General features: G+C 37.4%; 1 protein-coding gene across 1 annotated transcript in view; it reads left to right on the top strand.

Annotated features, from left to right (window-relative positions):
- LOC142350275 (ubiquitin conjugation factor E4 B-like) overlaps window positions 1–13,418 on the top strand; it is a 250,124-nt gene extending 236,706 nt beyond the window's left edge. Inside the window, exons 10-12 of the mRNA XM_075402058.1 lie at window positions 1,509–1,620; window positions 12,250–12,436; window positions 12,754–13,418. Of these exons, the coding sequence (XP_075258173.1) occupies window positions 1,509–1,620; window positions 12,250–12,436; window positions 12,754–12,960 (506 nt within the window). The 3' untranslated portion in view covers window positions 12,961–13,418. The remainder of the gene's footprint in view (window positions 1–1,508; window positions 1,621–12,249; window positions 12,437–12,753) is intronic.
- Window positions 13,419–13,719: the final 301 nt, after the last annotated feature.

The following is a 13,719-nucleotide window of genomic DNA, read 5'->3' as shown; positions in this document are numbered from 1 at the left end:
ACTCATCTGCACTAGAAAACTATCCTGAATATCGGCTCAACCCTTCATAATAAATTGCTTAACGTGTTTTTTTTTTAAAAAAAATAAATGAAATGGATGCAAGACCAATAGTTCTAAAGAAGCATCTTAAAATGTTTTTCTGCCATTTATTTAAACAAAACACGTATAATGAGTCGTACGGCAAGGCATCATGGCAAGGCGTCGTACGGCAAGGCATCACTAAGTTTTCATAGTACCACTGTCTCAATTTAAACCGTAATACATTTAGTTTATTTCATTTATACTCTGACCTACACTGCCCATTTAGTTGTTTGCTGTTAATAACTTAATGGGAATTCAATGTGTTTTTAATAGCCGCCCTCATCTTCTCAGCCGGCTATTATAGCGCTCCTTTTTTACAATTCAAAGAATTTGAATTGTATTGGGGCGCTGTCTTTTTTTTAAAGATCTGTTCACACATTTTCATGATTTTTGAAGTCAAATTGGAGTAGTGATTTTGGTCACGCCGAAACAGGAAATGGAGCGAAAAAGCGAGTGGTTTTGCGGCGTGAATTTTTTTCGCTCTAATTTGAAACTAGAGTGAGAAAACAGTGTTTGAACAAAAATTCGGTTTCTCGGTAGCAGTTTTTTGTTCACATGCGGCAATTTCACTCTGATTTTTACTGTTTTTTCGATTTTTTGGATCGGATTTTTTTCTAACTGGTTTTCCCAATCCATTCACAGCTCATTTTAGGCCTAGTTTTTTGTTTGAATTAAATTTTCATTTCTGGCTAGGGGTTTTTTTGTTCACATGCGGCATTTTGATATTGATTTTCTGTTTTTTTTTCTTATTTTTGTGTTCTGATTTTCTTAAAATTTTTTTCTGAATTCACTCATAGTCAATTCTAGGTCTAGTTTTTCTGTTTAGTCAATGAAAATTCTTTGAATTGTACGTCAGGACTTGTCCTGCTATGTTTTTTTACTTCGTCGAATAAAAAAATGTTTTGCTTTACCTCATTTTGCCGCTTTTTCAACATTTTGCGTGAAATCTTTTTGACTTCTCTAGGCTAGTTTCTCTCTTCTCTCATTCTGCTAAAAGTGATGTTGAACATCAGTTGCTCAGCAAAGCAATTCAAAATGAACAGAGTCAGTATAAAAAATTGAAGTCAGAAGTAGAAACGGGATAAACACATAAAGCCCAATTTTAGATGCCCGCTATTTGAACGTCGTTCCTATAAGTCTTAGTTACCATCTCTAATGCTTATTGGTATTGATAGTAGCCCCTGTAGCCTCTCTCTAAGAAACAGAAGTACGTTATGTTCAACTACGAAATGCCATCAAAATAAATCGGACTTAAAAAATGTTTTTGTACAAAAATCTTTTTTTCTTCAATATATTCTATTCGTTCAATCCCAATCATGCTTATTGGAATCAACGGCGGCTATTTTCCGGCAATCTGCTGGGTATGTTTTTAAAATTAATCAGTGAAACAATTAAACGGTGGTTTGAAGTGTGATTGACGTGTTTAGAGAACCGTGACAAGTATGGTTTCCAACCGAAAGGGCTTCTGGACCAGATAACTGATTTGTACCTCCACTTGGACAGCCCTGAACTGATCGAGGCTATCGCTGCTGACGACAGGTACACTAGAAATGTAGTCTCATTATTTCATTCTTAATCACGGCAAAGAGTCAATTTTGTGAAATTAAAACCCACGAAACTAGTTACTATAGCTATGGAACGATAGTGGAACAAAGGTGTAGAATGTCTTGATTTTATACATCTTAAATTTGCACCGTTGCTGTCTATTTTAATCCGCCAGCTGGCTGCATGGTTGTAATGGTTGTAACTTGTTCTTGATGATTATAATCTTAGAAATGCATTAGGATATAAATTTAATTAATCTAGTCTATACATATGGCCTGAAAGTTAACAAAAACTGGGCAACGATGTGTGTGTACGGAACTGCAGTTCATTCTCATGGACTTGGTAAAAAGACAAATGCATAAAAAGAATCTTGTCGCAGATCTGAATGTGCAAACTGGTCACTTGTGCACTAATTTTAACGAACAATGAAGACAAGAAAGAAATAACTAGAGAGATCCTCATTCATGAAAAAAATCTTCTCCTTTTGGGCCACCCCAATTTTTACATAATAATAAACATTGTAATGGCACGTGCACTGCAACTGGGGGTGCATAACGTAGTTAGGAGGGGGCACAAACGGAAAATTGTTTAATAGCGGCCGTCAGCCTCAACTGTTGTTGTTTTTAGGCGCTCTCCTTTTTAATAGCCGCGTCAGCAATTCCAAGCGGCTATTGTTGCGCTCCTATTTTTTTACTCCGTCTAAGAGATTTTGGTTTCGTCTTACCGTGACGTCATTTCTGCCTCTATTAGCTGCTCTTAAATAACCTGCATTTATAGTGACACATTCACTTTTGAGAAAAGTCACGTGTGACCAAAAAGTTAAACATAACCAGATAGCCGAAAAATAGCCGCCGTTGACGCACATCGGAATTGAAACAGAAAAATGAAAAAAAGAAGAGATAAAAATTTTAAAAAAATTTCAAAAATTGTTAATTCGGTGTGCAGTTTCAGTTAGATTATAAAACTAATCTCAATTCAGCTTTTAAATCTAAAGCCATTAAGCTTGATATTAATGTCAATTAGCAATCGCTCTAATGAACTTTGATAAACTAATGGAGTAGGACATAATAACCGGCTTGTATAGGTTTGTTACAATTCAAAAAATTTGAATTATTGGGGCGCTATCTTTTTTTTAAGATGTGTTCACACATTTTGATGACTTTTGAAGTCAAATTGGAGTAGTGATTTTGGTCACGCCGAAACAGGAAGTGGAGCGAGAGAGCGAGTGGTTTTGCAGCGTGAAATTTTTTTCGCTCTAATTTTAAAGTAGAGTGAAAATACAGTGTTTGAACAAAAATACGCTTTCTCGCTAGTGGTTGTTTGTCCAAATGCGGCAATTTCACTTCGATTTTTGCGGTTTTCAATTTTTTGGATTGGAATTTTTCTAAATGGTTTCCCTATTCATTCTCTGCCTGGTTTTTTTTCCGAACCATATTTCCATTTCTCCCTAGTGGTTTTTTGTTTACATGCCGAATTTTGGCATTGATTTTGTTTTTTATTATTTTTTATTTCTTTAAGAGATGCGTTTCGCAATTCACTCATTGTTCGTTCTAGTTCTAGTTTTATTTGATTACTCAATGAGAGTTCTTTGAATTGCACGTCAGGACTTGTCCTGCTATGTTCTTTTTTTTTACCTCTTTTGACATTTATCGTATTTACTACACTTCGTAAATCAATGAGTGAAAGAATTTAAAATCCATTCTGTTGAAACAGTGAGTTAAGGTTGAAACAGGTCAAACGTGAAAATTGTGACATATGTAAAACAAAAAACGTGATCAAAAGGTAAAGCGAATTATGAAAAAGGAGAGCGCCTAAGTAATAGCCACTGAGAGGCTGGCGGCAGCTATTAATCACAAGAAAAAACACAAAAAATCGCCCCATTATGAGTAAAAAATGATGTCGCACACAACTCCCTTAAAATTGCATGAACGAGTGAGCAAAAAGCATATTGAAGTGATTGTGACGTCATATAATCGTAACAAAATTCTTGATGACGAAATAAAAAACCAAGAGAAGGCCAATAAAAGTCCCAGCTATCGCCGTGCGGCTATTTAAAAAACGTGGCTTTTAACTTGGCCGGGACACTTGGCTTTTCTAGCAATTTGAAAAAATGTCCCCTATTGTTTCTAACAGATATCATGAACAAAGAAGAACAATCATTTAGCCGATCAGTAGTAAGAAGAACTAAGTAATATATGAGAGTGAAACGGTTTGTCAAAATATCTTTAACAAAGTGTCAAAATAATTAACAGAAATAGCAAAAAAAGGGGGATAGGAGTTCACTCAAAAAAACATGAAGTGTCCCCCCGTTGTCGCTCAACAGTGCTCAACAGAAAAGTGCGTTGCAAAAAGTGACACTTAATGCATTGCTTATCTTAATACATAATGTAGCCAACCAGCTGAGACTCCTGTCAGCTGTTTATACTACTCATCATTCGTTTTTTTCTGTTCTTTGTGCTATATGTTTTGGTAATACAAGCTTAAACTCCCAAAATCAGGGTGGCCTTCTCTTGGAAATAAAAAACCAAGAGAAGGGCAATAACAGTCCCAGCTATCGCTGTGCGGCTATCTAAAAAACTTGGCTTTGAATTTGGCTTTGAACTTGGCTGGGACACTTGGCTTTTCTAGCACTTTGAAATAATGTCCCCTATTGTTTCTAACAAATAACATGAACAAAGAAGAACAATCATTTAGCCGATCAGTAGTAAGAAGAAATAAGTAATATATGAGAGTGAAATGGTATGTCAAAATACCCCAAAATCAGGGTGGTCTTCTCAGAGAAGACCAATAACAGTCCCAGCTATCGCTGTGTGGTTATTTAAAAAACTTGGCTTTGAATTTGGCTTTGAACTTGGCTGGGACACTTGGCTTTTCTAGCAATTTGAAAAAATGTCCCCTATTGTTTCAAATAAATAACATCAACAGAGAAGAACACTCATTTAGCCGATCAGTAGTAAGAGGAAATAAGTAATATATGAGAGTGAAATGGTATGTCAAAATATCTTTAACAACGTGTCAACATAATTATTGGAAATAGCAAAAACAGGGATATGCTTCTTTCAAAATAGTACGAAGTGTCCCACCGTTGTCGCTCAAAAAATTGCCTTGCAAAAATTGCCCCCTGGGTGGACACTTAATGCATTGCCTATCTTAATACATAGTGTCCCCCACGCGGCTGAGACTCCTGTCAGCTGTTTATACTACTCATAATTCCTTTTTTTCTGTTTTTTGTACTATATGTTTTGGTAATACAAGCTTAAACTCTCAAAATCGGGGGGACTTCTCTTGGAAATAAAAAACCAAGAGAAGGTCAATAACAGTCCGAGCTATCCTGTGCGGCCATTTAAAAACTTGGCTTTGAACTTGGCTGGACACTTGGCGTTTCTAGCACTTTGAAAAAATGTCCCCTATTGTTTCTAACAAATAATATGAACAAAGAAGAACAATCATTTAGCCGATCAGTATTAAGAGGAAATAAGTATTATATGAGAGTGAAATGTTATTTCAAAATTTTTTTTAACAAAGTGTCAACATAGTTAACGGAAATAGCAAAAAACAGGTATATGCATTCACCCAAAAAAATATGAAGTGTTCCCCCGTTGTCGCTCAACAGAAAAAAATGCGTTGCAAAAAGTGCTCCCTAGGGGGACACTTAATGCGTTGCCTATCTTAATACATAGTGTCCCCACCCGGCTGAGACTCCTGTCAGCTGTTTATACTACTCTTAATTCCTTTTTTTTCTGTTTGTGCTATATGTTTTGGTAATACAAGCCTAAACTCTCAAAATCAGGGTTATTTTTTAATTTTAAATTTTGAGAATTTGGCATTGTTTATAATTTGCTATATCTGGGGTCAATAAAACTTTTTTATGGCTTGGCGGTGGTTTACTGGATAGTTTTTAAGGACAATGGTTTTGTTTTGAGGATATTAATGCATAAATTTGGCGACTGTTTTTTAAAAGTTTTTTAAGTTTCGTTGTAATTTTTTGAGTTTTGTCTCTAGGGGTCAGTGAAATTTTGCGGCTTAAAAAGGGGCAGTTGATTAATTTTTAGAGACAACTATTTGGTTTTGAAGATATTAGCATCACAATTTTTAGCAACTTTTAATTCAATTTCGCGGTGTTTTTTAAACGTCAATTTGTGCATGTTTAGTCCAAAAAATTCTCTGGGGCTTAGAATTGGGTAACTTGGTAGTTTCTCGAGACCATGAATTGGTTTTCAAGATGTAAGTATCACCACTTTCAGCCACAAATATCTTTCAGTTTTCTTCAATTTCTTATTGATCTTTAATGGCCATTGAAACCTTTTATAGCTCATAGCTGAGTTACTGGGCAAGGTCGTGTGATATTAAAATGGTTTTGAAATGGTTTTGATTAACTTCGAAAAAAATACAGTTTTGAAGTGTTTTGAAATTTTTAAATGTCACACGAGCTTGCCCAGTTACTCAGCTATGTGTCATAAAAGGTTTCACTGGCCATTAAAGATCAATAGCAAATTGAAGAAAACTTAAATTTCTTTGTGGCTGATATTGGTGATACTTACATCTTGAAAACCAATTCATGTTCTCGAGAAACTACCAAGTTACCCATTTCTCAGCCCCAATTTTTTGGCCCCTATAGGACTAAACATGCGAAAACTGACATTTTAAAAAAATAAAACATAGAGGCAAATGATACCGAGAAATCGTTTTCGAGATTTTTCTCAACTTCAGAGGCCTAGGAAACATTGTTATCAAAGCGTGTTACTTAATGGTTGAGAGGCCATTTTTTTCAAAACGTGTGCTTGTGATAATGAACAATTTTAACCATTAACAATTTTTGCCGAATAGTGTTTGGGAAGTTGCTCTTTAGCATTTTGTAGAGAATTTTTAGAATGTGTATAGATTTTAGTTTCTTGATTTTCCCTTTGTCGTCTCCTCTCCCGTTCTTTGCTTTCTCTTTGATAACCGATTTTGTTAGATTGTCTCTCAGTTGGTAATTTTTTAGGGCAAGCTAAGTGGAAACTTAGTCATAGTGCACTAGTTTGTCAAAGTGCATTAGCTGGCTGGCGTTATTAAGTTTGATAATTTGAGTTTAGAAGATGAATTAAGTATAGTTTTGGAATCTAGATGAAACTATACATCAAATTAGAACACAAATTAGACACACATTTTTTGTGAATTTTTCTCCTTTTCTCTTTCTGTCTCAATCTCGATGTGCATCAGGCGGGTCAATGCTGGCTAGTTTTCGGCAGTTTGCCGGCTGTTTTTTTTTCAGAGCTTTTCCGCCTTTTAAAAGACGGGATAACCAAAACATAGCAAGAGGGAAACTGATATTTCACTCCGATGTTGATGTCTGAAGCCATTGTCTTGTTTAATATAACAGTTATTCAGGAGGGACTTCATCAGGTGCATGACCTGTGCGAGGAATGGGCGACCACTTCTGAAAACACTCTTTCCTTCTTTCTACTATCAGCTCAGTGTTAATTCTCCACTGTTACTCTCACAAACAAAGCTCTCGTTCCGCAATTTTTTCTGTCAGATTGATTAGTTCAAGTTCTTCTGCTCGAATTATGCGTCCCAGCAGTTCCAGTTGGCGCTTCACTACTAAGGCATGGGGCAGATGTCTAGATTTTCCTATTTGCTTCAGAAGAGACTTGTTGCTTTTCCGGACTGTTCAAGGTACTGTTTGCATCTTCCTGAATCACCACATTTCGAATCTGTTCATCTGCTGTGGAGAAAGTCTGTCCAGGCTCCAGTTTTCACAATTGTAGAGAAGGATAGAATGGGGATAGTTGTTGAGCACCTGATGTCTAACGCGGAGAGGTAGCTCTCTCTTTGACTATTATGGTTGCTAATCGGAACCGTTGCTACTCACCATAGTCCCTGGGTACATAAATCGGTCAACTTGTTTTAGTTGTTCACCAGTCACTTAAATTCAGGGCTTTGGAGCTCTTTAGTTGGTTTCTTGAAAACAAAAATTGACTTGGTCGTCTTTCCATTTTCCCCTTCCATATCTGCCTATCCTGATTTGTGTCGCAAACCGTTCCTCTTCGCTGCTTCCAATGAGGACGTTACCGTCAACTTTTCAAAGGTTGTTACCGTTTTCGCCATTGATGGCGATCCCAGACAATTCTTCGATTGGGCTCAAAATTCTCCATAGAAAGAGAGATGAGGTCTAGGGAAAGAACACAACCTTGGCGAGCACAACTTTGAATTTCAATAAATTTGCTTTCGGTGTCCTCAAATTTAATGTTGGCTTATTGACTGTAATAACAATTTTGGACCAGCCTTAGATTGTTGTCATCCACGTTTGTGTCCTCTAACAGCTGTAGTAGTTCATTTCTCGGAACCGTATAAAAGTTTTTTGTAATCTATGAAACATAAAAACAGACCTTACTGCATCTCTTTTGCCCCTTTCCATCAGCATATTCAATCAAAACACCGCATTCATGGTGACTTTATCATTCATGGTGACTTTATCATTCATGGTGACTTTATCATTCATGGTGACTTTATCGAGCATGGTGACTTTATCGAGCATGGTGACTTTATCAAGCATGGTGACTTTATCATTCATGGTGACTTTATCATTCATGGTGACTTTATCATTCATGGTGACTTTATCATTCATGGTGACTTTATCATTCATGGTGACTTTATCGAGCATGGTGACTTTATCGAGCATGGTGACTTTATCAAGCATGGTGACTTTATCATTCATGGTGACTTTATCATTCATGGTGACTTTATCATTCATGGTGACTTTATTATTCATGGTGACTTTATCATTCATGGTGACTTTATCATTCATGGTGTATCATTCATGGTGACTTTATCAAGCATGGTTACTTTATCATTCATGGTGACTTTATCATTCATGGTGACTTTATCGAGCATGGTGACTTTATCGAGCATGGTGACTTTATCAAGCATGGTGACTTTATCATTCATGGTGACTTTATCATTCATGGTGACTTTATCATTCATGGTGACTTTATCATTCATGGTGACTTTATCATTCATGGTGACTTTATCATTCATGGTGACTTTATCGAGCATGGTGACTTTATCGAGCATGGTGACTTTATCAAGCATGGTGACTTTATCATTCATGGTGACTTTATCATTCATGGTGACTTTATCATTCATGGTGACTTTATCATTCATGGTGACTTTATCATTCATGGTGACTTTATCATTCATGGTGACTTTATCATTCATGGTGTATCATTCATGGTGACTTTATCAAGCATGGTTACTTTATCAAGCATGGTGACTTTATCATTCATGGTGACTTTATCAAGCATGGTGACTTTATCATTCATGGTGACTTTATCATTCATGGTGACTTTATCATTCATGGTGACTTTATCATTCATGGTGACTTTATAAAGCATGGTGACTTTATCATTCATGGTGACTTTATCATTCATGGTGACCTTATCATTCATGGTGACTTTATCATTCATGGTAACTTTATCATTCATGGTGACTTTATCATTCATGGTGACTTTATCATTCATGGTGACTTTATCATTCATGGTGACTTTATCAAGCATGGTGACTTTATCATTCATGGTGACTTTATCATTCATGGTGACTTTATCATTCATGGTGACTTTATCAAGCATGGTGACTTTATCATTCATGGTGACTTTATCAAGCATGGTGACTTTATCAAGCATGGTGACTTTATCATTCATGGTGACTTTATCATTCATGGTAACTTTATCATTCATGGTGACTTTATCATTCATGGTGACTTTATCATTCATGGTGACTTTATCATTCATGGTGACTTTATCATTCATGGTGACTTTATCATTCATGGTGACTTTATCATTCATGGTGACTTTATCATTCATGGTGACTTTATCATTCATGGTGACTTTATCATTCATGGTGACTTTATCATTCATGGTGACTCTATCATTCATGGTGACTTTATCATTCATGGTGACTTTATCATTCAAGGTGACTGTATCAAGCATGAATCCAAATTGCTCTCGGCGTGAACTTTTGGGCTAATGCGATTGTTTGCGATCCCCAGAAGCAGTTTCATGCCATGATCGATGAGGCTTATCCTGCAATGTTTGCTGGTCCCGGCTGTTTTGGATGTCACCACAAAAGTTGACCGTGTGCACGCCTGAGAAATATGTCATATATCGAATTGAACAGGGTGCTGAGGAGTTGAACGCCTTGTTCGTCCAGCTTCTTGAAGACTTCGTGTGGATACGTTCTAGACTGGTAGTTTTCCCGTGATCTTGACAGGGATCCATTGACTTTGCTCTGCAGAAAGGTGGCCCTGAAAGGACACCATGAAATTACATGGGTTGGATGGGCACTTGAACTATCATCTCTATAGAGTTCCCTGACGTATTGTTCCCACCTTTCAGCAATGGCTTCCTTGTCAACGAGGACATTTCCATCTGCATGCTGGATTCCCTGTAGGTTTTTCTTGTTGATCGTTTCTTTGCAGAGTTTAATCTGATCGCGAGCTTCTTTAGGCTTGCAGAAGAAGGTTTTAGTCGCACATTTAATTTGTCCTTCCAAAATGACCGTTTAGCCACATAGCAAGCAGCCTCTCGTTTTTTTTCTATTGAAATTGCGATACAGTGCCGGGTCTCGGTCCTTGGCTTCACGACGTTTCAACATCTCGTTAAAATTGCATCCATGTTTTCTGCTCTCTTGGCTCTTTCAAAGGTAACTCGGCCTTACATTTGTTGAAAGCCTCCACAATTGTGTCTTAAGACGAAACGTCGACTCAATAAATTTGGTTTTAAAATTTCAGTCAATTTGTTGCTTGCATGTGTCAATCAATTCTGGTGATGGCTTTTTGAATTTCACACGTATTTCGCCAATTAGTAGATTGTGATGGCTATTGTAGTAGATTGAGTCTGCAGTTGTATTAGTTGAGACATCCATGACAGAATTCCGTGCTCTGCTTCAATTTGGTTTTCGATTTGGTTTTTTTGCTATCATTGTCCGGACTTCTACACTTCCAGCGACGATTTTCATCTTTTTCGAACCAAGTATTCATAAGTGCTTCTCGATAAGGCTTGGTAAGTTTCTGAGTAGAAATTTCATCATCGCCTGCTGTGTTAGTTGGGGCGTATACTTGTATTAGACTAAGATATCGGCTATGACATTTCAGTCTTACCATCATTTCTCTGTCAGACACAGCGGAAATGGTGTTGTCACACTTCTCGCGAGCTCTTAGCTGATGATGAAGCCAACGCAACTCTTACACACATGTGCTCCTGAGTAGATGTCGAAATGGCCTTTGGAAATTTGTCCTGATCCTGCCATCCCATCTCGCCAATTCCAAGCACGCTGAGTTTTACTCAGAGACAGGACCAATTAATACACCAACCCAATACATCATTTTTTTTCTTTTGCTGAGTACAAGTTAATCGCCAGTTTTATTAGATCTTCCTACACTTGTATGCAAGTTCTCCTTGTTTCCTTTGTTATCCGTTTAATTTGGGACTTGAGTGAAGTCTTTTTATAGCTGCGAAGCTGTAAGCTGAGCGAAGCTATATTGCGGTGCTCTTGGTTTTTTACAATTCAAAGAATTTGAAATGTATTGGGGCGCTGTCTTTTTTTTAAGATCTGTTCACACATTTTCATGATTTTTGAAGTCAAATTGGAGTAGTGATTTTGGCCACGCCGAAACAGGAAATGGAGCGAAAAAGCGAGTGGTTTTGCGGCGTGAAATTTTTTCGCTCTATATTTAAAGTAGTGAGAATACGGTGTTTGAACAAAAAATTCGCTTTATCGGTAGTGGTTTTTTGTTCACATGCGGCGATTTCACTTTGATTTTTACTGTTTTTTCGATTTTTTGGATCGGATTTTTTTCTAAATGGTTTTTCCAAACCATTCATAGTCCGTTCTAGGTCTGGTTTTCTGTTTAGTCAATGAAAATTCTTTGAATTGTACGTCAGGACTTGTCCTGCTATGTTTTTTTTGTTTCGTCGTCTGACGCTCTTTTTTCGTTTTACATTTGTTCACACAGCAAAGCTGAAAAAGTCAATTTTTCTGAATGACTTCTTCCTCTCACTAACGGCATTTGCGCGCGTGACGTCATTTCTTACTCGCTTTAGCAAAAGTTTTTAGGTTATTTGCGTGATTAGATTTTGATCATACGTGACTTACCTCAATCAATAAAATGACTTTTGCGCTTTAAAACTTAAGTTTAGTTTGAATTTGTTTAAGGTCAAAGGAACTCATTTGTGCAGTTAAGGTCCCTAATAAGAGGCTTCTGCGGAATGAATTTTAACAAGCTTTATTAATTTATCGCTGAATGTTTTTTACCCTAGTTTTTTGAGCGGCGTCGATTTTTTTTTCAATTTAGATCTGTATCTGTTTCTATCTCTATTATATGGCACGCAGGTTAATTATTTCGCAGCTATTCCGGCAATCTGCCGGCTATGTTGTTTTCTCCCTTTATTCTCTCCTAGAAGGTTGTACAAGAATGTTCAAAATTTGCTGCATTGGTTTTAATGTTTGTTGAAAGTGTGTTTAACCATTTGGTTATAATGTTAGTTCGTGTATGAAGAAATGTAGTCCAAAATTGATTTGAGATTTGTTTTGTGTTGATTTTAAGCATGATTGAAGGGGAGGTGTGTTGTGTTGTGTGTTGAGGTCATACCGTGAGGAGATCTTTGTGAATGCAGACGAGACACTGTGTCGAGTTGGACTGAAGACTCCAGCTGAGATGGAGAGATTCCGTCGCATAGCCTCAGAGGCCAAACAGTGCTACCTCAACAACATCCAAATGGAAGAGGACTTCGAAGATGCTCCAGAACACTACAGGGATCCAATCACACAGGTAACACAACCCCACCTCACATTATTTTATGTATGTGGACATTTCATATCTTGAACCTGTCTTTTATATGTTATATGTACTACTCATTTAATTGAAACTTCGTAAGCTGTCTTTCGAAAACAACTTCCCGTCGTTTTTGGGTAATGAGGAATTGCGCACACAGCCAGATAACTATTTGCACAAACTATGCATAAGTTGACTGGTTATGTTGGAAATTGGTTGAGCTGTGAGGTATACACAGCCTAAGGAATACATGCGTTTCAAGATTTGGGTTTTTGAAATGTCGCAATTTTAAAGCTGAGTTTGTGTTGTGTTAGGCCCTGATGACAGATCCAGTGCAGTTGCCCAGTGGCAAAGTGATGGACAGGTCAGTGTTGACCAGGATTCTTCTGGACAGTGCCATTGACCCCTTCAGCCGACAGCCTCTCTCGCCAGACAGCATACAAGAATGTCCACAGCTCAAGGCAGAGATAGAGAACTGGAAACGGAACAGAACACTAACACCTTCCAACAATCGCAACTGATCAACAGCCTCCTCATGTGAACTACAAAAATATGTACTTGATAATGATTGAACTTTGTGGTGCCCCACCTCCCTTCCCTTCCCACTTTAATTGTCCTCTCTCATTTGACCACCCATGTTCCTCTCATCCGCTGTTGCTACAAAATATAGAAGGGTAACTACTCTTGAAATAATGTGTGCTGATTCTGCGAACAGTGCAGTTGATTAAACATTTTTGAACTCGTTGATGGATTCGGATTTGCGGGAGTTTGAGATGGACTGCAAAAAACCTCCCACTTTCCGTATGTGTGTCAATAATTTTTTGACTCATTTTTCAAATTATTTATAGCCGCCATCAGCCTCTCAAACGGTTATTATTTAGGCGCTCTCCTTTTTTAATTGCTCTTGAACGAAAATCATAGCAATTATTGTAAACGTGTTGGTCTTTTTTTAATGCAAATTTTTCGCTGGACCATTTTGCGCTTTTTTCTAGAACATTCTTTTACTTCTCAAGTGACTTTTTCACGCTTTCGTTCTTCATTTTTAAGTGATCTTTATTGCTCTCACTCCGAAGTAAAGCTTGTTGCTAATATAAAGTCGGTTGCTGCATAGCAAAAACAAGGGCCAAAAAGCAAAGTCGGCAGTGCATAGGATTATGAAGCGGGAGGTCAATGGCTCGAATCACAGTGGGGTCAAAGATTTTTCCACCCGCCTGTCGTTCGAGAGCAATTCTTCCGACATTAGTCGGTTTATGTTTTCAATTCGCTTTACGTTTTGATCA

The sequence above is a fragment of the Convolutriloba macropyga genome, chromosome 12, assembly GCF_964194025.1.
Source record: "Convolutriloba macropyga chromosome 12, txConMacr16.3, whole genome shotgun sequence".
Taxonomy (NCBI): Eukaryota; Metazoa; Xenacoelomorpha; order Acoela; family Convolutidae; genus Convolutriloba; species Convolutriloba macropyga.
Note: the sequence above shows the minus strand (reverse complement) of the source record. Positions and strands in the feature narration are given on the sequence as shown.